General features: G+C 45.4%; 1 protein-coding gene across 1 annotated transcript in view; it reads left to right on the top strand.

Annotated features, from left to right (window-relative positions):
* oga (O-GlcNAcase) overlaps positions 1-25,210 on the top strand; it is a 37,672-nt gene extending 12,462 nt beyond the window's left edge. The window contains exons 10-19 of the mRNA XM_063190965.1: positions 2,875-3,149; positions 3,300-3,491; positions 4,891-5,139; positions 7,287-7,461; positions 14,286-14,371; positions 15,962-16,066; positions 19,044-19,138; positions 19,784-19,982; positions 20,794-20,953; positions 23,658-25,210. Coding sequence (XP_063047035.1) covers positions 2,875-3,149; positions 3,300-3,491; positions 4,891-5,139; positions 7,287-7,461; positions 14,286-14,371; positions 15,962-16,066; positions 19,044-19,138; positions 19,784-19,982; positions 20,794-20,953; positions 23,658-23,794 — 1,673 coding nt within the window. The 3' untranslated portion in view covers positions 23,795-25,210. The remainder of the gene's footprint in view (positions 1-2,874; positions 3,150-3,299; positions 3,492-4,890; positions 5,140-7,286; positions 7,462-14,285; positions 14,372-15,961; positions 16,067-19,043; positions 19,139-19,783; positions 19,983-20,793; positions 20,954-23,657) is intronic.
* Positions 25,211-26,520: the final 1,310 nt, after the last annotated feature.

The following is a 26,520-nucleotide window of genomic DNA, read 5'->3' on the forward strand; positions in this document are numbered from 1 at the left end:
CCGGTCTCTGTTTCCTCTTGCATGTTGGTTAATAGCAGGTAGGGCTGGGCAATATGACGATATATATCGTTATCGTGATGTAAAAGTGTATATCGTGACCTTTCTCCTATATTGTTTATATCGTGATAGTAATTTTTAGCAGTTGTATACAATTGAATATCATTTAATTACAATTCATGTTGTCACAATACACACTATAAGTTCATGTAACTGTAAAAATAACAATAAAAAAGATCCATTTTAAAGAAAGGTTGTTTTGCGACATGAAAAAATAAAGAGCAAATAAAGAGAATAACTGAAAATGTATGTAATTGTGCTATATCGTGATATAAAGTAATCCATATCGTGATAGTGTTTTTTTTCCATATTGCCCAGCCCTAATAGCCGGGCTGTAAATAAACACCAGCCAACTGGCCAAATGCTGCTGGAAATGTCAGTCTGGCTGGTAGAAAAGACCAACTTACTAGCCACTTTGACCCATTAGTTAGTGTATGTTTGGCTAGTGAGATTCACATCTACTAGCCATTTTGGCTGGTGATGATGAATGTTAATTTAGGGCCCTGGATACATGGTATTGGTTGGTTACAGTCCCCAGTGTTTCCCACAGAAATTTTGGAAACTATGGGGGCAGCCGGGATTTTTTTTGCCCGGGGGGGGTCTTTTCACGCTGGCCTTGTTTTTTTTTGGGGGGGGGGGGGGGTGTATTCGCGCAGTGTAAATGCAAAATGGCAAAACAATGAGTACAGTATAGGCCTAGGCCTACATTTCAGCCATTTATATTTTGAGAAATAAGGCTACATAATACACATGCAGGGGTCTATGTAATGAAAAAAATAATAAAACAAAATAGGAGCAGAGATAAGAATTTAAGATTACGCATAAACAAAAAGGGTCTAAGAGGGTAGGCTATGCCTTTTCCCCACACACACATAGGCGTACACCTTCTACATGAGGAGTGCTGGTCACAGGGCCAGTTTTTCAAAATTCTTCCCATTAAAAGGGCTGAACAACATATTACACATTTTTGTATATTCACATTCATTACACATTAATTTCTATATGCAGCCCGATGTTGTCAATGAAGGCCTGTCACCTAACTCATTACAACTGTAAAACAAAGCCTGGGGAGTGTTAGTAAACTCATCCCAACTGTCCCTTCTCTGAAGGTTTTTTTTATTGCTCCCAAACCCAAGTTAACTACAACAACTTGACTAGGCTTTTGATCCCCCTGTCTTTCAAGCACTTGTGGTTTTCTCTATAGGATGTATTTACTCCAGGAGGAAAATGCGAAGGAAATCGTAATTCAAATCGTTTTCAACAAAAACGGTTTTTTTTTTTTTTTTTTTTTTTTACATTTTCGGAAACTATGGCGGCCAAATTTAAACTATGGCGGGCCGCCATAGTTTCCTCAATGTATGGGAAACACTGGTCCCTGTAGCAATGTGGGGTTAGGTGCCTTGCTCAGGGCACTTCAGCCATGGATGGAGGTATAGGTAGAGGTAAGGGTGGCATTCAAACCTGCCACCCTCTCTGAGCTTAAAACCACCTCCGTAACCACTAGGCCACGGCTGCTCCTTACTTTACCTCTGCTGCTTCGTTAACTTCTGTCGTGTGCAGTGACTCTACGCTGCTTTGCTGGTTGGATCGAACCATAATGATCAACTTGTATACGTTTTGCACACCTAATACCGATACCCTACTTCGCCTATCCCAAAGGAAATGAAGAAAAATCCTGTTTGGTGACTTTTAGATTCATGTTCACTTCCTCCTTTTTGTACGGTCTTGCAAAAGATTCATGTCTAGAATGATGCTTTGACTGATTTCTAGAGTGATAACTTGCAAGAAGCAGAACAGGTATAGTATAGTATGCATAGTATAGTATGCATAGTATAGTATGCATAGTATAGTCTCTGCTTCCTCTTGCATGTCGTTTATTAGTGTGCAGTAGTATTGCTATCCAAGCGCTACACACACTTTTGATTAGATGCATTACGTATTGCAGTGATGTGAACCTCTGATTAGTCGCTAAAGGGCATTTTGTTACCGTACATTTATACACGTGAATGGACCAATTTGAATCTAATGTCGAAGATCTATGATCAAAACCTTGCAATCCCCAGTAAATGAAGTCTTTTGCGTGCAAATCCTTCTCCCTTGTCCCACATACTACTTTCTGATTCGCCACCTGCTGCGGTTGTATTTGGATATGTGCACGCCTTATCTACACAAAGTAGCAGCGATATTGCAGTGCTGTTCGCACTATCTAATTAGATGACTGACAGATCGAAGTGGAGAGACTTTGTTGCTGACCTATGCGCCGAATGGCATGATGGGTTAAGTTTGTAAGTAATTAGATGCCAAACTGCATTTCTTTACAGTTCATACATGTAAGGGATAACGGCCGACGGGGTGACTCAAAAGTTCCTCAAAGTTAATGGTGAGGCGGTGGCTCAGAACTTTGGTGACGTCTGTAAAGTTGTAGAAACAATGGTAACTGCACCAGAACCTTGTGAGCAAGATGGACGCGTCGCGTCAAGTTAGTGCGACTAAACTAGCCCCGTCTAGAATCTTAGTTTGGAAAGCCGACGTTGTGATTATTTAATTTTCCTTAGATGGTGTGCATGGTTCCTACTGCGTTATCCCTTACATACGTCTGCATTCCAAACGAAGATTCTATGCGCGTCTAACTTAAGCACGCACTTGTCGCCTGACTGGTTCCATGGAAATAATGGTCACCCCATCAGCCAATCAGAAAAGAGAATTCCGTTGTGAAGGCAGATGAGTGTAATGACAATGCTGTGGAATCTAATCTAACCTAATCTAATCGAATTAGCAATTAGCATCTTACCAATTTTCATCTTGTCCACATCGCAGGTCGGCAGGTGCCTCACAGTGGTGCCAAGAGCACGGTCATCGACGTCCCTGCCCTGGGCTGCTCCAGCCTGGGCGCCGCCACCACCGTCACCACCATCTTCCAGCAGCCCATCATGAGCCCGGCGCCGGCCACCCTGGTGCCCGAGCTGGAGACCCTTCCCCTGGGCAAGGAGGAGGACGCTGAGGTGGTGGAGGTGGAGGAGGAGGTGAAGAAGGAGTCGGACGAGGAGCCCATGGAGACTGCTGCCGATAAACACGAGGAGGCCGTGGAGGAGGTCTGTTGTTGTTGACGTTTTTTTGTTTGTTTTGTTTTTTGTTTTTCCTTGTGACCATTTGTCTAAGAAACCTGATTGTTTATGGACTCTCCATTCTGTTAGTCCCTATGTTGTGCACTTGATTAAAAGAAGATTGTTAATTTGTTGGAGGTGGTGGAGAACGTGAGCCAGATCCTGACGGAGATCGTGGCGGCCAAGATGACGGCGGAGGAGCTGCGGCCCATGGACACGGACAAGGAGAGCCTGGCCGAGTCCAAGTCGCCCGAGATGTCCGTGCAGGAGGACTCCGGCAGCGACATCGCACCCATGCAGACGGACGACCAGCAGCTGCAGCACCAGCAAGTAGGTGTTTCAGAGTTCCCCTCTTTGACCGCAACAGACTTAAAGGGACACTGTGCAGGAAATGGTCAAAAAAGGTACTGCAACTATGCTGCTCATTGAAACTGGGCTGCCTATTGCCAATTTTGATTTTTACATGAAAGTTTACTAAGTAATTGACACATACTTTCTTGTATGGTCCAAGTAGAGCAGCTAAAAATGGCTATTTTTGGAAATTCAAAATGGCGGTCCATGGAGAAGATCCCCCTTTTCATGTATGAAAAGTGTGAATTTTCCAGTCATAATGAATACTTAGAATTTGACAGTGGTGGAGGTAATTATTCATGAAAAAGGTAACATTAGTGAATGGGCAGCATGAATTCTGAAAATAAACAACTAAAAACTCTCCCTTTAAACATTTGTACCTGTAGAACAGGGGTGTCAAACTGAAATTCACAGTGGGCCAAAATGTAAATCCAGGAAGAAGTTGCGGGCTGAACTCAACGTTCAAAAATTACTCAAATTGTGCATGAACGCACATGCATAAAATACTCAAATACTTACATCTTAAACACCCAATCCCAGCATATATTGTAGTCCAAATTTGGCCCACGGGCACAAGTTTAACATCTATGTTGTAGAACAAAAGAAACACGTACTCTGCGCTACAAGTGACAACCAGTGTAGGACCAGACATTAGTTAAAAAAAGAAAAAAGAAAAAGGGAAGAAATCTGGTGCCAAACGGATGTCGTCTTAGTTATTTTCTAGTTATTTACAGTGCATTAGACAAACCTTCTTCATCAGAGTCCTTAGGGTTAGATTTAGACATTCCTTCATGCATCAATCAATTCTCCTGCTGAATCAGTCCTCTTAACACTGTATGTATATTGTTATCACTCCACGATGGTAATATCTTGTAATATGTATTGTATGCATGTCTGTATATCTGTACATAGGCCTCTGTCCTCTGGGCTACTCTAGTCCAAGGTCCCATGTTCTGTTTTTATAAGTTTTGCAACAGGCTTGTGATGTTGTGTGTATGTCCTGTCTTAAATGTGTCTTGCTCAATGCAATGCAATGCTTGCTCAATGAATTATTCAGTGTAAATTGACAATAAAGTGTCATCGTATCCAGGGCTCTAAATTAACACCAGCCCAGTTTGGCTGGTAGAAAAGACCACCTTACTTGCCATTTTGACCCAGTAGTGAGTGTGCGTTTAGCTAGTGAGATTAGCATCTACTAGCCATTTTGGCTGGTGATGAAAAAAGTTAATTTTGGGTCCTGATGGTATCGTATTGTAGCAGCAGCAGCAGCAGCTGGGCAGCATGTTTGTGCGTGTGCGTGTGCATGCGGGTGCGTGTGCGTGCGTGTGTTCCGTGTACTACAAAACATGTTGTAAAGAAATATTGTATCGTATCGTAGCAACACCAGCAGCAGCCGCTGGGCGTCCTGTTGGCCTCAAAGGAGCCGGCGTTCGTGCCGGGGCCGGACGAGAAGCCCCTGTACACGGCCGAGGCGCTGACCCTGGAGGACCTGACGCTGCTGGCCGAGCTCTTCTACCTGCCCTACGAGCACGGCCCCAAGGCCGCCTTCATGCTCAAGGAGTTCAACTGGCTGCGCGCCAACAGCAGCTACGTCAGCATCAACTCCGAGGACAAGGATCCAAAGAAGGTCAGTGGGGGCTTGGGATGGAAAAACAAACAAACAAACACAAACAAACCAGGGCAAACATTAGGGCTGTAATGATACACTCAACTCACGATTCGGTTCGTGTCAAGATTTTTGACCTACGGTTTGATAGAGCCCACGATTTCTGAAATGTATCTCATTTGAAGTTTGGAAGCACTATCACATCATATCATATGGTTGTTTTCTGGAGTGAAGGATAACAAAACTTTGAAAAAGCGTATCACGATACTGCTTCCTTATATCACGATACAGTATTGTGACTGAGTATCACGATTTCTCGGTTCGATCCAATATCGTTACAGCCCTAGCAAACATGCTTTCTAACTGTGGGGGTCCTTAAGAAGGTCAGTGGGGCAGGGTCAGAGGTTATGCAGTGGAATAACTGTTGTTGATATTGTATTAAATAATAATGTACTAGGGTTGTAATAACATCTGTAAGAGTACTTCTACTTTTACTTCATACACTGTGAGGGATATACTAAGAAAATGAGGACTCAAGTCTCTTCTATTAGATGATTTACCTCATAACTTTACCTGGTTTACTCCTGAACCAGCTTCTTAGTATAGACCATTAGGCAAAGTTTGGGCACAGCAAAACAAACAAACAAACACAAACAAACAAACAAACAGACACGCACACACACACACACACACACGCACCGACAAACATGCCATGTGGCTTCATCACACTGTGCTCGAATGGTCTGGAATCAGCTGCCACTTGTAGAATAACACGGTGGCAAAAGATAAGCACTGGTGGAGACGGAGGTGGTGAAGATGATCCTGGGCCAGCACTGGGCCGGCAGTGCTCAACATGCATAGCATAGGGCTCCCGGCTCCCCCACAGCAGCTGAAACGGAGAACCTCAAACAAAATGGAGGCTGTCCAGTTTCCATAGCCACCATATGGGGGTGCTGTAACCCAGTTTAGAATCATCAGTTTCCAGAGGAGAAACGGTGACGGTCTGTATTTCTCAAAGTGAAGTGTTCTAGCCTTGCTAGGTCGAGTAACGCCCATTTTTCATGGATTTCGCCAAAGAGTATCCAATCACAAGCTGTAAATTTAATTAATAATTGGATAGTCCCACGAAAAATGTCCGTTACTCACATTTCCAAGGCTAGAACACTTCACATTGAGAAATTCCCAGGGAAGTAGTGAAAGAGGAGTACACTACACAGAGAAGCAGATCTGCTGTTGAGTTCACACACCATGATGACTTGAAGTATTTCAGCGCCACATTAGGTGGCTATACAACACCGGCACTAGACCTGCTTACACATACATATTTATTAAACATTACTTGATGATTCCACTTCTTCATTGTCTTCAAGCAGCATTCCGCCATGTCTGGAATTATTAAGCTCATTTTATTCCTCCCCTTGAGTTGAATAATTGAGTTTCTTTTAAACATTTATCCTGTTTTTTTCTGTCATTCTCCGCGTCTGGTGATATTACTGTACTTCTAGTTCTAAGCTAGCCATCACCATTGAGTCCCTCACTATTCATTTCTAAATGCCAGCTTTGAGGTAGAATTGCATTAATAGAGTCAGAGAATGTCTGGAAAAATCAGGAAAATGGTGAAACAGTCATTTCACTCAAGGTGTAAAATGAGCTTACTTTCAGAAAGTGTGGAAAGATGTCTTTCCAGAGTCTTGTTTAGATAACATCCTCAACTAGTGTTAAATCCATTTTTAACGGTCGTAAAACAGTCAAAACAATGCACCCATGTTGTTGATGAAGGTGGGCATCATCATGTTGTTGATGATGGTTGGTGTGTCGTCGTCATGGTCTTGATGATGATGGTGGATGTGGTGTCGTCATGGTGTCGTTATGGTGTTTGTTTGGTCGCAGGTGGAGGAGTGGAAGACGCGTGTGGAGAAGTTTGAGGAGATGTTGAGTCTTATTTAGATGACGTCCGCAACTAGTGTTCAACCCATTTTTAACAGTCAAAAACAGTTCAAATATGTGCCCATGTTGTTGATGGAGGTGGGCATCATCATGGTGTTGATGGTTGGTGTGTCGTCGTCATGGTCTTGATGATGATGGTGGATGTCACGTCGTCATGGTCTTGATGATGATGGTGGATGTCGTGTCGTCATGTTGTTGTCATGGTGTTTGTTTGGTCGCAGGTGGAGGAGTGGAAGACGCGTGCGGAGAAGTTTGAGGAGATGTGCGGCTCTGTGATCCAGATGTTCACGCGGCTCTCCAACTCGGCCAACCGCAGCATCCTGTACGACCTGTACCCCTACATCTGGGACATCAAGAGCATCATCTCTATGGTCAAGTCTTTTGTGCAGTGGCTAGGTAGGTACTGGTATGGCCCCCACACGGAGACAGAGGCGCTCGCACGCACGCGCACAACTCTGCCAGCCTTGTGCGTTTTTTTGTTTTGTTTTTTTTTTCACACACCAACACAACAGAACACAGGTATGGCCCTCACAGAGACGCTGGCACACACACGCGCACCCACTCGCGCACACACCTCTGCGGCTCTGACAGATCATGCGTTCTTTTCTTTTCTTTTTCTTTTTCACACACCAGCACAACACAAAAATAGGTTGACTGATGAAAAAAATGGAAAGCACTCGCATCTGAGAAAATGAATTATTTTGAAACCTTTTTTTTTTTACACTGGGTAGACAAAGATAAGAACGGTGAGTGGTTTCAGTCGTATGGCCTTCATCCAACACCCCCCTGTCTTACAAATACCTGAGGAAGTAATATTTATAGCCAAGTCATTACCTCTGCACCATAATTGTCCATATATTCTCCTCTCCTTTTCGTCTTACTGGGACACAGTTTAGTTTGGCATTACTTAGACACATGAGGTCTATAGTCACATGAAGTCGTAGACACTTGAAGTAAAAAAAAAGTTTCTTCTTCTTAAAAGGAAAAAAAACTTGTTGGTTGTTTTCAGCTTTTTGCCTTTACTTAGGACAGGACAGTGAGGGAAATGACCTTGGTCCGCAATCGTACTCAAGGTCGACGGTGTAATGGTACGGCATCTTAGCACATTGAGCCACCACACCACCCTGAAGTCTCTCTTGTGCAGTAGCTAGGTAACGAATACCCAGAGACGCCTCACACACCTCTGCAGGGCTGATAGTATTCAGGCTCCATGCCTGATTTCAGGCTTGACAGAGTTTGCAAAAATAAAAACATTGATAAAATTAGCCATTAGGTTATTCTTATCTCAGAAAGTGTTACAGGTTCAGGGTTTTCTTCTACTATCAGTCTTGAATAATGGTAATACACAGGCTATTAAATGTTTGAATAATGTGTCAAAATAGGCCTACGTTACGTCACTATGCAGTATCTTGTCATCGTCGTTAGAGCAGGGGGAAAAGTTCAGGCTCAGGATTTTTTTTCACCATCACCCCTGCCTCTGTGATTCAAGTCATTCAGTTTTTTACCTTTCCTGTAGTTCTACTCAAATTGCCTCAAAACTGAGGCTCACATTTTACATGTAGACAATCCAATCTGACACTAGCGTCGACATACTTTATAGTTTGAAGGCATAGCTCCCAGAAGCAGATGGACCTGAATTATTTTTAGGCTCAGGTTAAGAACACCACTTTCTCACTTCCCAACTGTTTTATTAGACAGAAACATCACATCCTTATATGCCCACACACACATCTAGTCACACATAAAGACACATGTGACACACACACACACACACACACACACACACACACGAACAGGACTCCTAACCAGCACAGGTCAGGTACCATCACATTCACCACAATCACTCACTGCACTCTTTCTTTGGTCATTTTATTTTATTTGTTTTTTATTTTAATTTGACCTTTGTAACTGTTGTAAATGCTGTTGTTTGTTTCTTGCTGCTGACTGAATGCCATCTGCAATGCCTCCGTACCGTTCTACACTGTATCGACTACGCCACCCCACCCCACCACACCAGAACAAGGAAAGACAGAAACTCCACCCTGCCCCCGCCCCCACCCCCTGGCATTGCCACTGGCATTTAGTGCCTCCTCTCTCCCTCCCTCCACCACCTCCATCCATGGAAGGGCCAGTGGCACCAACCAATTACAGCCAGTTAGGGGGCACCACATGACACAAACGTTACAAATATTCTTCATAAAGGGGGCATCTGCGAGCTACCTACTGATCCCATGGGCATACTCGGAGGCCCCTTGTGGAGTCCCACTCCAATGCTAATTGGAATCCTGGCCAGGCGTCCCGGCGTGGCCACTGTTGCTTGCTGTGAGCCGCCCCACCCCCCACCCCACCCCAACTCTCTTTAGCGCGCACGCTAAAGTGGCAGTAACGTGACCTGCTGATGTTGCTGTTGCTGCTGCTGTATGATTCACCACAGTGGGCACCTGCTGCCGCCAGTCTCCTCCACCTCACACCACCTGACGGCCTCCCAGCCGGGGCCGGGGAAGGTGGTGGTGGTGGAGGAGGGGTGGTGCTGGCGGGGCTGACCGGTGCTCCCCCCCCCTCCTCTCTCTCTGGTGCGCATGCGAAAGTTTGAAGCGCGAACGCGGCTGGCTAATGAAGGCTATTCTGGTGCATAGATGAGAATTCAGTTCAGATTCCCCACCTCTATCTCCATCTGCTACTCAACTATCCCGAACGAGCCCCCAAATTTGGCCGTTGAAGTGTGAAAGCCCTGCTACATAGTGCTGCAGATGTGTGGCAGATGGTTGGAACTCTTCTCCCTCCTTCCAACTCGATTCTTTAGCCCAGTCACCAAAAAAGAAAAAAAAGGAAAAAAGAAAGTCTATGTTTTTCTTGTTTCTCTCTCCGCTCCACGCAAAATGAGCCCTGTCGACCCCAGGCAGGCCCTCCAACTGAACCCAAACCCACAGCCAGCCCTCACACACATGCTCGCAAATGCTTTTGAAGCAACAGTAAAGCTGTTTAAAATAAGGTTTCATTGGTTCGCTGAATTGTTAACTGCCACTTCTGAATTTGCCGTTGCTTTCCTCCATCTGGTGTAGCTGCAGAAAAGTAACTTTGGAGTAGCACAGTGGGTGCCTCTCTGTAGCTCTGAAAGGCAACAGACGCTTTAATGCGTTAAAGAGAGCAGATGCATTCACGGCACACTTGACACATCAACACAATGTAGATTTGCCATTTATTTACTAACACACACACACACACCACACGCACGCCCAGCTTGAGTCTGACACTTTCTGTAGTTTTGAAAGACAGTTCTGCTGCTAAAAACCTTCCTGGTAATGCTTTAATGCATTAAAGAAAGCAGATGTGTTCACTGCACTGCGCATTTGACACTACAACACAATGTATATGATTTGGCATTTATTTTCTAACACACAGACCACACAGAAACACACACATAGACAAATCTGCTATCATTTGCATAGCTAGTAGACAACACACACACGTTCTTTCTCTCTCTCTCTCACACACACACACACACACACACACACACACACACACACACACACACACACACACACACACACACACACACACACACACACTCTGTCTCAACCAACACCCAGCAAAGATGAGATATGTTCCACACACACACACACACACACACACACACACACACGCACACGCACACGCACACAGCTTGGGTCTGGCAGCACACAGCGTGGTGATTTCAGTTGGTGGGTCTGTTCTGTTCTGGTCTGGATGGAGGACTTCACTGTGATGGAAGCTCCTGTTTAACTGACTTATAAGCACCAGAATGGCACCTGGCTGGCCAGCCGCGGTAACCATTTCATCCACAGGTGTTCCCAAGAGCAGCTCAATGGTAAAGCTGCGGACCTCAATGGACACAGCAGGCAGCAACCCACGCTGGCTTAAGCCACTGCCAACTAAATACCCCCCACGCCTCCATCTCTCTTTCTCTCTCTCTTTCTTTCTTTCTTTCTTTCTTTCTTTCTTTCTTTCTTTCTTTCTTTCTTTCTTTCTTTCTTTCTTTCTCTCTCTCTCTCTCTCTCTCTCTCTCTCTCTCTCTCTCTCTCTCTCTCCCCCCCCCCCCCCTCTGCTGTCATTCTTCCTTTCATTTCTCTACCACTTTCTTCTATCTCCATATCCCTCTCAGATTTCTCTGTGCTCTCTACTTTTCACTCTGTCAATGTCTTCTCTCTCTCTCTCTCTCTCTCTCTCTCTCTCTCTCTCTCTCTCTCTCTCTCACCAAATCTTGTGAAGAATGTGGGACACCCCCCCCCCCCCACCCCCCTCCAAAATACATATTGGCTGTGATCTATGTAAAACCCGCCCTTTAGCACCGTATGGCTGAGGGCACATTGAACGCAGGCTGCCCATGGCCATCTCCTTTTCAGTCCCTTTAGGGAAAACAAATACGAAAAATGAATTCGAACAGGCCCCTGCTGCTCCCTCCACCACAGCTAAAGCTAATGCTACTGCTGCAGTCAGCAGGCTGGGAAAATGTGCCGCAGCCGAATTAAACATATTTATTCTGCGCGGGCCGCATTAATGAAGCCGTCAGCAGAGCAGAGCAGAGCCAGTAGAACAGGCCTGCTCTCTCTCTCTGACTCATCATGCCTTCATCTGTATGCTTCAGGGATAGCAGAGGACACGTTAGGAAGGTGTGTGTGTGTGTGTGTGTGTGTGTGTGTGTGTGTGTGTGTGTGTGTGTGTGTGTGTGTGTGTGTGTGTGTGTGTGTGTGTGTGTGTGTGTGAGAGAGAGAGAGAGAGAGAGAAAGATCGAGAGAGAGATTGTATGAGAGCAGGTTAATGACAGAGAGTGTGTGCATGCACGTGCATGCGTGCGGTGCACATAAAGTTCCCCTCTGCAACTGACTTAACCAAGTCGCTGCTGCTACTCCCCCCTGTTGGCCATGGGAGGCATTGCAGGTGGCAGGCGGTCTGGTCGGCCAGGCTCAGTGCCTCACTGGTTGATGTGTATGTCCATCGGCACCCTCTAACCTGCTCTCCTATTCTCTCCTCCCTCCACTATCAACAGATGGACGTGTCCTCTCCGCCAGTGTCCTCTGCAACTGGACGGACATTGGCCGATGTATGCGACTCTGACCGCTGACCGCTCTCTAACCTCTCTGTTTGGGTTCCTTTTGGGGTTCCTGTTTTCGTTTGCGTTTAATTTTTTATTTGATTTTTTTTTGCTCGTCGGATTAATTTTTTTTTTTTACAAATTTATTTACCTTGCATTTTGGTATTTTTTAAAAATGTACCAAAAATAAGAAATGGAAAGCCAATTGTTTATCGATTTGCTTTTGATCGTATTGGGTTTTTTTTTTTGTTGTTGGTGTGTCCGTGAGATGGCCGGTGGCTGCTGTTGCTTTTTTCTGAAGTCACATTTGCGCGGCGATGTTGAGATGTTTTTACTGTGAAGCGAGCGATTTTCAAGCAGAAAAGCCAACAAGCGAGCGAGCAAGCGAGCGAGCGATGATGACAGCCTTCCCTCTGACATCCCTCTCTAACCCTGTTTGTTTTGGCCAGAAGGCCAAGGGGGAGGGATTTTGCAGTGCTGACCTTGGAGGCCAGCGGGGGGCATCACTACAAGGAACTCACGTTTGACACAAACTCACAAATGTAGCCACTTTAAAAAAATAAAATAAAAATGGACAAGGGTGCTCAAGCCATATGGATCTGTGAAGTAAAGTAAAAGAGATTGTTCTTTTTTTCATTATTGCTCAGTCGTAGTCATAGTCTACTAACTACTGCCCAATGATCCAATGATTGAAAAGTGATCAAGTGAAGGTGCATTTAGCTGACGCCTTTATCCAAATTGACTCAAGCGAAGAGCAACAATCACACAACAGAAGTCGTTAAGACCCTAATTGAAGAATCAATCTGAACTGAAATCATCACATTGTATTGACATTGCAACGCTAATGTGTAAAGTCTTTGTGGGCTGCTTCACTTCAACTCAAGTACTCGAGCCTCTGTTAAAGTCCATTAAGTTTAACTGTGTGACTTGACAAGACAAGAAACGAAATGTTACAAAACACACACACACACATATCCGATGTGAGTTCCTCTTCCGTGGTGTCTCTGCAGTCTATGGATGGCCTGCACCCCCCCTCCCCCCCTCTTGTTTACAGGATGTTTGTATAGAGTTTGAAATGTTTACAGTTTGTGTAGGGACGGCTAGGCAGCAGGGGACGGGGACGAGCTCCCGTGTCTGCGCTTTTAAATGTCATAGTCTTGTCACATGGCCTCTGAGTGCTCAATGGACATGCGTTACAGCCGGCACGACTGCATACTTCTTCTCCTCAAGTGTGAACGTACACATGCACTCCCCCCCGTCTCATGTTAGGGGGGTTGCAAACTTTACCCCAAATCAGTTAATGGGATTTGAGGATCTGCTCGAATGCAATCAGAAAGACAAGTGGGGGGGGGTTGTCTACACAGATTTGCTTTTGGGGTTTCACTTGCGTGCAAACATGGTGCTCATAGACCGTCTGACAAGACTTAAAGGGCAGAAATGTGACTTCAGGGAAGATGCGACGCAGCCTCTAGGAAATGGGGCTTAATCAGCTAAAGGATCTCTACTCTCCTCGCGCTTATCTTGTAGCGTCAGGGCAGACAACAGGGCGCTATGTGCCTACGTTCTCCACTCGGGGGAGCCTGGTCTGAACTACCTACGTTCTCCACTAGGGGAGCCTGGTATGCAGTACCTGCATTTTCCCCTAGGGGGAGTCTGGTCTTCAGTAGCTCTTGAATGAATGGCTGACTGCACTGAGTGTGATCAAGTGCTGCCACAGACTGGTGGAATTGAGTCCATGCAGCCCTTCACTGGACAACGTTGGGAATGCTTACTGAGAGCCCAAAAAGTGTATTTAAATTTCTCGTTTCCCTTTGCAGTACATGCAGTGGCTGTCCATTGTAATCTCGCCTTCCTTAAACATTTTAGCTGCTTCAGTCCCCAAACTCACAAGGGCCACCATACCTAATGAACCCGTTTAATGCTTATTTAAAAAAAAAAAATGTTTCTTTTTTTTTTAAACAAAATCAGTGTGAGGAGGGAAGAAATAATAATAATAATTTGGGAGGTAGACGCCTCCGCTCCCTCTTTTTTTTCCCTCCCTTGCTCGCCTCAACCTTGAAGCTTGGGCCAGTGAGCCCTCCTGTGACCCCTCACCTGACCTCATCCCCCCTAACGTAACGCCTCTTCCATTTGGCTGTGATCCTCACAGGGTGTCGTAGTCAGTCCTCCGCACAGTTCTTAAGTGGAGACCCTGAACCGTGGGCCTTTAGGGGAGGTCTAGCAGGAGCGTTCCAGGTATCCTATCGCTACTGAATTCACCCGCAAACAAACAAAAACAAATGTTTATTGACAAAAAAAAAAGTAGTCATGTTTTCTTTTTAGTTTCTTTAGTTGGTTGTTATTGATATAGCGTGCGGTAGAGATGGTAAGGGTTTGGTCTGTACAAGGTCAGCTGTTTTTGATGTTTTGATGTCTTTTTGGGCATTTCTAAACACCTAAGATAGGCAGTGTCCACGCTTTTTTACTCAGAGTGTAACTGGCTTTCATCCGACATGGCGACACCTACAAGTCAGTCGCTAGTCAGTGCTTAACACATGACACGTGAGCAGGTCTCAGCTTTTGGTAACTTGGAAAACACAGAGACCTGTGCTGACGAAGGTGTGTTTACCTGTGTGTGTGAGAGAGAGAAAGATAAACTGATGACATTTAAGTCTCTTACAGCTGCTGGCTCGAAGGAGATGCTGCTTTTCCTCCAGCGCTGCGCCTGCGTTCCCCCCCTCCTCCCGCCATTCTCCCACGCGCCAGCGACCCAACGCGCAGCTTGGCTTTAGGGGTTATCCTATTTTTCCCCCTTTTTTTGTTTTTCATGACGTCTCATTTCTTTGCAGGAAAAGCACAGCATTTTAGAAAAAGCAAAGTAATTGATCCTAATATTGAGACACCACCATCCACCCACCCCTCATCCCTACCCGCACCTCCCTCCCCTGCGACCCTTTCTGCGCTCGCCCCCTTTGCAGCTCCCCCGCGCACGCGAGTCCGCCTGCGAGAACGCCAGCGAAACAAGCTCCATGAACAAACATACACACACCGGCTATAGTCTTGTCTTGATTGTACCGCAAGGTTCAATCAGAAATTCTTATCTAATGTCCTAACTTTCATCTTTTAATAATTGTAGGAACGATTTAAGCTTGTAAAAAAAAATCTTGAGTAATTGATCCGTCCTATTGGGCATGTGCTGGTTTTCTGATGGCTTTTTTGTTCCTGGGGCTTATCCATGATGTGCGCCTGCGTTGTTGCTTCTCTCAACAGGAGTGTCAAAAGCGCGCAGCGAAAACTGTGTTGCGTTAGGTTACGCCTTAGCACAAGGAAAAGGAGCATCTCCTCTTGCAGCCAGTCAAGCCTTTCTCAGACCAAGCCTCAAGTACCCCGCTGTTTTGTGTTGTTTTTGAGCGCTTTGTTGCTTCATTCTTTTTGTTCACCCCTTTTTTGTGTGTGTATTATTGCGCGCTGCTGCCTTCACACTTTGCTGTGTGGAACAAAAGCATAAAAGACAAGGGGGAAAAAAATCAACAAACAACTGAGAGTTCTGCTCACCTTTGCTGGACATTGCAAGAGTTGGCACAATAAATGTTTCATCTTGATGATAATAATAATCCCTCCACTGTAGAGAACCCAGAATTTGGGGCTATTCCTTTAGCTAGCCGGAGCTTGTGGTTCTCTCTCGTCTTGACTCTGGCCCAGCAGTGGTGAGCAGACTCGAGGTCCGATTGGCCTCAGTGCTGGAATCTGGTTCTAGTTCTATGTTCTGGTTCTAGTTCCTAATTCTTGCTGGGGTCTGTTGTGGGCCGCTCTGAACGCTCTCTCCTCTGCTTGGCACCTCCACAGCGTCTTTTGCCCATAGACGGGGCAAACGATCTTTTCTACCAGCCTCCTCCCTCCATGCCCACCTCCAAACTCTATTCCATACGACCATACTACCCTAAAGACGAGGTCAGTACCACCTCCTCCTCTTACTCTTACACCTCTCTCTTTCTTTTCTCTCTCTCTCTCTCTCTCTTTAGCCTCTTATTCTCTATATCGTGCACATGTTCAGATTGTGCATACCACACTGCAAAAAAAAGGCAAGCTTATTTATCAAGTTTCAAGTACATTTGCTTGAAAGTAAAAGCTTGAAATTTACTTGAATAGTAAGTTGAAGTAAATCAAGCATTTGCTTGAAACAAGTTTAAAAACATCAAGAAAAATGACTTGCTCCATGGACCAATTTCTGAAAAGAAGTGTAAATAATCTTAAAGTTCTTGTTCAAATGTTGGGAGTTATTAGGTTATTTGTACTTAAAGTGAAATGCTCAAGATTAACAGCAAGGTTAAAAACTGCAAAACAGTAAGTTACCGGTAGTCAGTCAAGGCCTATCTGGTTATTTGGTGTTTTCCTGATGTAATGCTAGAGGAGACACTTGCAGCCTGAGTCCTGACTCCAGTGTGTGTGTAGTCATAGGCTGGCGGCTGACTCCATTACTCAGTCCCACCAGAAAATCGCGGGCATTTTCTCAAAAAATCGCGGTCGGAATTGCCAGATGGTGCACGAGGATTTCCAGAAAATCGCGATAAAAGTTGCGGAGCTTCTTACTGTGTTGTTGCGATTTTGTTGCGACATGAAGTGAAAGGTGCTATTTTTGTTGCGATTTTTAATGTGTTTCCCCACGCTTGAAAGTAAAGGACACTGCCACATTCCAGTTCTCTGGTGTTTTTATATTATTTCCATTTTTATATTATAATTTTGGTTCTTAGGCAAAGCAGGGAAGCTGCCAGGGCGAGTTTTTAGCCAGAATGTCGTCGTGAAAAGTTCCATCTCTTTCATGCTGCCATTACAACACCCTTCATTACAATGCTGTTTATGGCCGTTTGACTCTGTTTTAAATGTCATCACCGTTTCAAATTGTAAGCATACAAACTTCGTATCATGTCGATATCCATTCCTGACTTAAAAAAGTGGATACATAATTAACTATAAGTAGGCGGGCGGAATTGGGCATGTCCACCCAGTTGAAGAGGCTGCGCGACAGGAACTCTTGTGACTGAAATCCTGGTTAATGTGAGTCGTCTGCTACACATAGCCTGCCTGTGTCGGCGTTTAATTTTCAAGCTTGTCAAAAGCAACACAAATAAAAGCAGAGAGAGGGGTCGCTTTCGAAAGAAGGCATAGCCTAGGATTTTTTTTTTCTTCTCCCGCGCCGTCAGCCGGCTTTAAATTAACGGCTGATGATCATCATTCAATGTAACGAGGATGGAGTTCACAGATTTCCTTTTGTGAAGGGTGCTTGCTGAATAATGCTCAGAAATTATATTAATTTTGGTGCTCTTGTGAATATAAAAGACGACGACATTGTTATCTATAAAACACCACGTCGCCTGCAGAACGGAGGTCTCAGCTGTCAATCAATACCGTCAATCGCGCAAGGAGAGACAGAAAGTAGTTTTCCAACTTACTCCCACAGCTTTCCAACGTGTCTGCTCTGGATTTATTCATGTTCAGTGTTCCTTGTCCGTTTGACCGCGCCAGGTTAAACGAAAGTGATTTCACGACATGGTCACCACGGTCACCAAGTGCTGGTATCTGTAGTATTTTCCTTAGATGGACGAGCGGACAACTTCTGTCTTTCTTGGAGGTTTATTAAGCGAGACCCAAAACACACAGCCGACTCCTGTCGTAACTGTAACATCAACTGTCAAAACTACATCCTGCATGCGCATTACATTTGAAGTTACATTCAAACAATACAGTATCCAGCCATAGCCCAATTTGCGCGAAAGAGATTACTATATCGGCCAGGCACGCACGCAACATTCACAATGAAGGATGGAAATTACTGCTTTGTTGTGGACAAGGCATTTGCGCATCTCAATTCGGAGGGAAAATGTTGCCTTCTGTATGCGCACAAGTCAAACACCAAAGTGGTCCAGCAGGTGGACCGCTTTAGAAAAAAGAAAACACATCTTGTTGTAGGAGCCCTATACTTGGCGTAATGTAGATGACTGTCATGAAGTGTTAATTATATATTGTAGGCCTAGCACATTTTAAAAATGTAGGCCTATTGGTTATGCCAGACTAGTCATAGGCCTACATTTTCCCCGAGCAGACGCGCAATGAGAACATGGCGTTTCCTACATTCGTATTTATTAGTTTTTTCCCCCTCACCGACAACTTTGTACATGCATAGTAAAGTGCTGGGACTGATTGCTAGGTTACTTTTTTATTGTATTTTTTATTGTATTATCCTTTTTGAAAGGAAGTTTGTCGACGTCAGTGAAGTCAGCGCAACATGGATTGGTTCAAAGTGTTCAAAGTTGCGGAAAATCGCGGTGATTGGTTAAAGTTGCGCTCTCGCGCAGAATTCGCGGGAATTCATTGAAGTTGCGAAAAACGACGCGATCGCAACATCGCGATTTCCTGGGGGGACTGATTACATTACATTACACTGCACTTAGCTGACGCTTTCATTTATTCAAAGCTACAGTTATTATTTTTCAGGGTATTGGTTACAGTCCCTGGAGCAGTGTAGGGTTAGGTGCCTTGCTCAAGGGCACTTCAGCCATGGATGGAGATGTAGGGAGAAGTCAGGGGGGGATTCGAACCTGCAACCCCTGGGGTGAAAGACCAAATCTCCAACCACTAGGCCACGGCCACCTCCTATTCCCTGCTGAGGCGTTCCAGTTTCTTGGCACTTTGAGGTTAATCTGCCAAGTTACTGATCCATTTTGCAGAGTCAGCAGTCCTACACACACACACACACACACACACTCCACCTGCATGTTCAAAGAGTACGCTCTCTTCACTCCCGAGTTTATCAATGCCCACTGAGTTTAGGGATGTCCACTGAGTTTAGCGATGCCCACTGAGTTTAGCGATGTACACTTTTCATGTTCTAAATGGTTTGTAATGGTTTTTCTTTTTTTTTTTACTTCAGGCTTCTGTTTACAAGATCTGCAAAGAGATGTATAGCGAAGGCTGTGATGGCATACCTTTTTCAGACGGCTCTCAAGCAGACCTGATAGGAGATCGGTAGGTGCACGCCAGGCTTTCCTCCAGCACTTTGTCCATGCTTACAGGGGTGGCGCCATTACTATACCAGTAGCAGTTGCTAGTGTTTAATCATTCAGAAAATCTATTTTTATATATTTTTTCATGTCATGATTTAATTTTAATAATTTGGTGAAAGAAAAGAAAGACTGAAAGACAGACCTGTCAACCTTCACTTTTGACCTTTCTGAGTTCCTTCCATTACATTTCATGTATTATTTTTTTCTGCACAAATCTGATATTCTCTATTCGCCTCCTCCACCTCCATCTCTTCCACCACCTCCACTTCCACCTCCTCCACCTCCACCTCCACCTCTTCCACCACCTCCACTTCCACTTCCACCTCCTCCACTTCCACCTCCTCCTCCTCCACTTCCACCTCCTCCTCCTCCTCAACCTCCACTTCCACCTCCTCCTACTCCTCCACCTCCTCCTCCTCCACCTCCACCTCCACTTCCTCCACCTCCTCCACTTCCTCCTCCTCCTCCTCCTCTTCCTCCACCTCCTCCACTTCCACTTCCTCCTCCTCCTCCACCTCCACCTCCACCTCCTCCACTTCCACCTCCACCTCCTCCTCTTCTTCCTCCTCTTCCTCCGCCTCCTCCTCTTCCACCACCTCCTCATCAGGCTGGTAGGAGGCTTCCTGACGGTGAGCCCGGACTACGGCTTCGTGCTGGAGGACGAGGAGGGGATCTGTGGCTACGCTCTGGGCACCGTGGACGTCAAGCCCTTTGTCAAGAAGTGCAAAGCCAGCTGGATCCCCTTCATGCAGGAGAAGTACGGCAAGCCGGAGGAGGGCGACGACAAAGAGCTCTCAGAGGCCGAGGTAAGGCTGTGTGTGTGTGTGTGTGTGTGTGTGTGTGTGTGTGTGTGTGTGTGTGTGTGTGTGTGTGTGTTGAGGTTTGTAGGTGTGTGTGTGTGTGTGTGTGTGTGTGTGTGTGTGTGTGTGTGTGTGTGTGTGTGTGTGTGTGTGTGTGTGTGTGTGTGTGTGTGTGTTGAGGTTTGTAGGCAGGTGTGTGTGTGTGTGTGTGTGTGTGTGTGTGTGTGTGCGGGCGTGTGCGCGTGTGTGCGTGTGTGTGTGTGAGGGTATGACAAACACTTAAGACACACACACACACAGTATCATTTCCAGTATGCTGCCGAGTGAGTCACTGTTCTCAGAATTCCAGCATCCCACGGCCAGCCAGCCGGCCACGTTGTTTCTAGTCACCCCCTCTCTGTGTTTATTGAACTAACAGACCCCCCCCCTCTCTCTCTCTCTCTCTCTGCTGTAGAATCCAGTCCTTTTCATGTAGGCGTGACCAAGTTGCATATACAAGGTGTCGAATTGGTCATTGCAGATTAACCTACAATTTTTTGTTAACTGGAGATGTGCCCCCTCTTTGTAATTTTTGTTGTAGCCCTCTTTCTATTAAACATATTTTAACTTGCTCTGCACTGAGAATGAAAAGGCAGCAGTTTTTTTTAAGAAAGATACTGTTTTTGATATTTTTAACAAGGTCCCACCTTTAAAGGTTTTGAATTTTTGGTTTTGTAAATGTGATGTGATGGGTTTTTTTTAACCTGTATTGGCCATGATATAGTCATAGCTGCTGAAATGGCAATAAATGTAATCAATCAATCAATCTCCGCTGTAGAAAATGATGCTGAGCTTCCACGAAGAGGAGGAGGGTCTGCCCGAGTCGTTCCTGCACAACTTCCCCTCCCTCATCAAGGTCGATATTCACGCCAAGGTCACGGACCCCAGCGTGGCCAAGAGCATGATGGGATGCCTCCTCTCGTCACTGAAAGCCAACGGTAGGTTCAACAGGAACATAACCAGTGGTGTAGTCTACGTAGAACGCAGGTATACGCAGTATACCCACTTCAAAATTTCAGGGATTTCAGTATACTCACTTAAAATTGATTGATCCGTGAATTAGAATAGCACAAATATATACAGTATACCCACCTTAAAAAAGTAGACTACACCACAGAACGTAACCCAAGTACTGTACTAGACGTACAGGGGAAGGGTTTGTTTTTAACAACCTACAAGGTTTCCAATGAGAAATTGCAAACAAGTAAGTTGTAAACTTAGATAGCAACAATGTTGTCAAGAACAAGAAACGCACCCCTGGTTAGCAATGATTTGATGGTTGTCTCGATCCAGTTTCAGTAGTGGTTGTGTCCAAACTAATTGTTTGACATAATTTAATGTTATTGTTAGAACCTAACTTGGGGAGTATGCCGCAAACCTGGACAAGAAGTAATCCAGGGTATGTTAACCTTGAGGTATAGTGATACATCATTTAATACAAGCGCGTAGAGTCCTTATTTTCTTCTCTAAACGACAGCCGTGTGCTATCTATTAGCACATTTACCACTTCATGAAGGTTAACCTACGCGGGTTAATGTCTTAACCATGTTCTTGGAATAGCCCCCTGACATAGGGGAACAATTAACAAAACAAAAGCACTTTGAGTCAAAAGAAGGTATAGATGCCTACGAAGGTGTAGGTTTGGCTTGGAAAGTGGTGGGGACATTTAGAATGGCAAATTGTCCAGGTATGCTATTTTTCCATTATATTAGTGAAAAAGTGAGATGGGGACAAGCCATCTTTATCGCAAAAGTGGCATGGACATGTCTAGTGTCTACTACACCATCCACACCTAAAATTACGCCCATGGATGCCTTATGTGCCCATTTGGAGCACCATTTGGAATTACTGCATCCTAGTGGCCGTCTGCTAACCTTTATAGAGTCTGCCCAGTTGGACCCCATCAAGGCACTGAATAATTAGTGAGATGCATATTAGAGCAGCAGAGCCAATTGGAACAGAGGAGAGGGGAGGAGAAAGGAGAGGGGAGAGTAGAGGAGAGGGGAGAGTAGAGAGGGGAGTAGAGAGGGGAGGAGAGTAGAGGAGAGAAGAGGAGAGGAGAGGAGATGAGAGGAGAGGAGAGGAGAGGAGAGGAGAGGGGAGGGGAGGCTAGGGTAGAGGGGAGGAGAGGAGAGGAGAGGAGAGGAAATGAGAAAGGAGAGGAGATGGGAGAGGAGAGGAGAGGAGATGGGAGGGGAGGGGAGGCTAGGTTAGAGGAGAGGAGAGGAGATGAGATGAGATGAGAAAAGAGAGGGTAGAGGAGATGAGAGGAGAGGGGAGGCTAGGGTAGAGGAGAGGAGAGGAGAGGAGAGAGGGGAGGAGAGGAGAGGAGAAGAGAGAGGAGAGGAGAGGAGAGGAAATGAGAAAGGAGATGGGAGAGGAGAGGGGAGGCTAGGGTAGAGGAGAGGAGAGGAGAGGGGAGGGGAGGGGAGGGGAGAGGAGAGGGGAGGGGAGAGGGAGAGGGTAGAGGAGAGGAGAGGAGAGGAGAGGAAGGGTGAGTCAGACCCATCTCTCAGTGCATGACTGCTGGCTGTCAGACACAAGTCCTCCAGGCCTCATGAATACTGCCACCCTGAAGGAAGAACAACATCATTTAATATGAGTGAGAGATGATAGCGGATGACAAGAGAGAAGAGTGGAGAGAGATGGAAGGGACAAGGGTGGAGGAGAGAGAGAAGAGTGGAGAGCGATGGAAGGGACAAGGGTGGAGAGATGGAAGGGACAAGGTTGGAGGAGAGAGAGAGAGAAGAAGAGAGAAGGGTGGAGAGAGAAGGGTGGAGAAGAGAGATGGAAGGGACAAGGGTGGAGGAGAGAGAGATGGAAGGGACAAGGGTGGAGGAGAGAGAGAAGAATTGAGAAGGGTGGAGAGAGATGGAAGAACAACATCATTTAATATGAGTGACAGATGAGAGAGGATGACAAGAGAGAAGAGTGGAGAGAGAGAAGAAGGGTGGAGGAGAGAGAAGAAGGGAGAAGGGTGTAGACTGGAGAGATGGAAGAACAAGAAGGGTGGAGGAGAGAGAGAAGAAGAGACAAGGGTGGAGGAGAGAGAGAAGAAGAGACAAGGGTGGAGGAGAGAGAGAAGAAGGGAGAAGGGTGGAGGAGAGAGAAGAAGGGAGAAGGGTGGAGAGAGATGGAAGGGGAAAGAGGAGAATGGCAGGGAAGGAATGAAGAGATGGAGGCAGGAGGGGAGTGGCAGTAGAGAGGCCCCGGTCTAGTGGACCCTGGAGGTGTGTGTGTTGCTCCTAGTTAAGTGCTGTCGTGGGGTTTGGTCGGTGTGTGGTCCTTTCTACCTCACCTCTCTAAATGTAGCCTCTGGCAGGGTCCCCTCCACAACCCCTTTCATTCTCATCGCTTTCTTTTTTTTCCTTTTCTTTAAGAGGGTGCTGGATTTCAGGCCCTAGCCTTGTAAAATGAGGAGCACTGACCTTGAGTACCATTAGCGTTGGGAAAACTGATAATGTTTTTTGAAAGGGAAAAAAATGTGTGTGTGTGTGATCGGGGTGGTTTCATTTTGCCTGATTGTTTTTTTTTCTCCATCATTCTCCTTGTCTTTCTCTGCCTTATCTTTCACACTCATCCTCTCTTCTTTTCTTTCGTTTTTTTCCCCTTCTCCTGTACAATTTGTTTTGCTTTTCCCAGGCTCTGCCGGTGCCTTCTGTGAAGTGAGGCAGGTCGACAAGCGGATGTTGGACTTCTACAGCAAGCTGGGCTGCTTCGAAGTGGCCAAGATGGAGGGCTTTCCCAAGGACATCATCATCATGGGCCGCAGGTTATGAGCCAATCAAATCGTTTGATGGTGAAGAAGAAGGAAAAAAAACAGGAGGAGTGGGGAGGAGTGACATCTTTTTAAGGAACAAAAAAAAGATAGATGTTGGGGGCGGGGAATGAGCACAGAGAGTGTGTATGTGTGTCGGAACAACACGGCCTTCAACATGCCTTCCATCTTTCAAGCCCTAGTGGGTACTTAAGCTTTTCCTTGAGTTTTTATTTTTAAATATTTCATGTAGTTCACCTCAACAGTAAGGTTTTAACCAAGGTAGCTTACTCTCTATCTTGTGCACTGGAGGTTAGGATGGTTGAGGCATGGCTCTCTCTCTCTGCTCTCTCTCCCCTGTCTATGCTGAGAGCACTTGTGTTTCGCATACACAAACATGGGCTGAGGCTGAATTACTAATGTCAGTCTTCCCTGTACATTTTGCGTGTATGGGAGTGTGTTGTGGGAAAGGATTTGGACGCGTGTGGGTGAGTTGTGTTTTGTTAGAGACTGTGTTGTGTGCGTGCGTGCGTGCGAGAGAGTGTGAGAATGAACACTTAAGAATGAAGCGAATGTAACTGAAAAAAAAAACTAAAGACGTGCTGCTGTGTACAGCAATGGCTTAAATCGCCCACAGATTGGCCTTTCTGCAGCTTTTAGTTCCATTCTTATCCCACACCCGTTTCACAGTCAGCCGCCAACAACAAAGCACACATCACGGTACATTCAGACGGCTCAGACGGCACAGTCAGCTAAGCCATTCAGACGTGCGCTATGCCATCTGAGGCAAGGCACTGAAGGCAGGGTGGTCACTCAGTGGGCTTGTCAGTCCCCCTTCCAAATGGAAGATCATCAGTCATGGCGCCCATGTGTCTGGGAATGCGACCCCGTTCGTAGGTTCCTCAAGATGGTGACCTTCAGTTCATACGGACTGTAATACAGCAGTGCCAGAGGAGCACAGTGTGGTCTCAAGCCAGCCATCCATATAGTCCACACCACACCAGGGCTCTAAATTACCACCAGCCAACCGGCCAAATGCTGGTGAACTTTCAGTTTGGCTAGTTATTAAAAAGACCAACTTACTAGCCACTTTGACTTGTTAGTGAGTGTGTGTTTGGCTAGTAAGATTTAACATCTACCAGCCATTTTGGCTGGTAAGGGATAAAGTTAATTTAGAGCCCTGCTCTCCCCACGGTTGGCTTCAGGACGGGGCTGGCCCAGCCCTGGGACAGATCCGCTCAAGCACAGAAATGCCTTTAGGCCTGCTGCCTTCTCCCATATATACACTCATGTAATGGGATTTTTTTGTTTTCCTTCTTTTTTTTCTGAAATGTTGGGAGGACCGGGAAAATGTGGAATTTTTAGGCTGTCATGACAGCCAATCTAATGATCATACGCCTGTTCCAAAATTTTGACCAACTTAAGTATTTCATCGCAACTCCTCTCAGATAATTTGCTCTTGGTGGTGTATACTGTGAAGAGCTTCCAAACAGACCAGCATCCCGTTACCAATTACTTTGATGCAGCCAGTCAGGCATTTTAAAGCCAGGTGTGTTGGTCCTGTGATGTAACCTATATATATCTAAGAGTTGTTTTGTTCTGGCTGTTCTCTGCTGCTGTCTGTTGTGTCAGTAACACTTTACTTGACGCCGGTGTCATAAGCATGTCATTACAGTGTCATAATGGTGTCATGACAGTCATAGATAAGTCATAAACATTTTATGACTGTCAGCCTTAAGTGACATTCAGTAAGACTAAGGCCAACAGTCATAAAATGTTTATGACATGGACATAATGTTTGACACGTGCATAATGCTATTATGACACTGTAGTGACATGCTTATGACACCGCGTCGAGTAAAGTGTTACCGTTGTGTCCAGTATGTTTGCCAAAGTGAGGAGAAATGTACGTCTGTCTAGGGTGACTGGTGCCGTGCTACATTTGGGGTCGGCACGTTGTACAAATTGCCCATGTGTTACGCAAATTGGGGATTTTGTTTTCAAGGTTCAACAGGAAGTTTGAGCACTCTGGCCAAAAGATTTGGATTTTAGGCGCACAATCTTAACAAAAAAGTGCATTTTCCTCCATGGCATTTGTTGGTTTGTTTTTTGTATTGTCTTTATGTATAAAGCATGGCAAATGGTGAAGTGGATTTCACTCCCAGTGGGCATCTTTGCCCAATCAGACTGCCGATTGGTCTTCCGTTTACTTCATATCCGTCTGTAAATTTGATCTCGACTTGTTGATGACTTCTTTTCCTTTTCTTTTCTTTCTTTCTTTGTTATTTTTTGTAAATAGAAACATAAGCGTTGGCCTGAAACAGTTCTCAAATCTTACCTCCATGCCCTTAATGAGGAGGAAGGTCAGCTCACCCAGAATTTAAAAGAGTTTCTGATGTTCAAAAACATTCATGGCAAGTGTATTGGTGTGTAAATACATTTAAAAGTTTAACATTTCCTGTCATGGAATGTTGGGGGAAGACCAGTCATGTAGGTATACTTTCTGTAAGATTTGTATGTAAGATGGTTATTATTATTAATAATGTTAATAAAACCTGTTCAAGTAACATGTCTGTCTCGGTCCCGTGATTTCAATGTGTAACGCTACGACTCAACTAAAAAGTGTTCCGATTTGTGTCTTCGGCTTACTTAACTAGCAGTGAGTTTTACACATATCCATACACATTTCCATTCAGAAAGCATGCATATAGAATAGAAAGATTTTTTATTTTTTTATTTCAAGGACCA

This window comes from Engraulis encrasicolus, chromosome 24 (genome assembly GCF_034702125.1).
Source record: "Engraulis encrasicolus isolate BLACKSEA-1 chromosome 24, IST_EnEncr_1.0, whole genome shotgun sequence".
NCBI classification, from domain to species: Eukaryota; Metazoa; Chordata; class Actinopteri; order Clupeiformes; family Engraulidae; genus Engraulis; species Engraulis encrasicolus.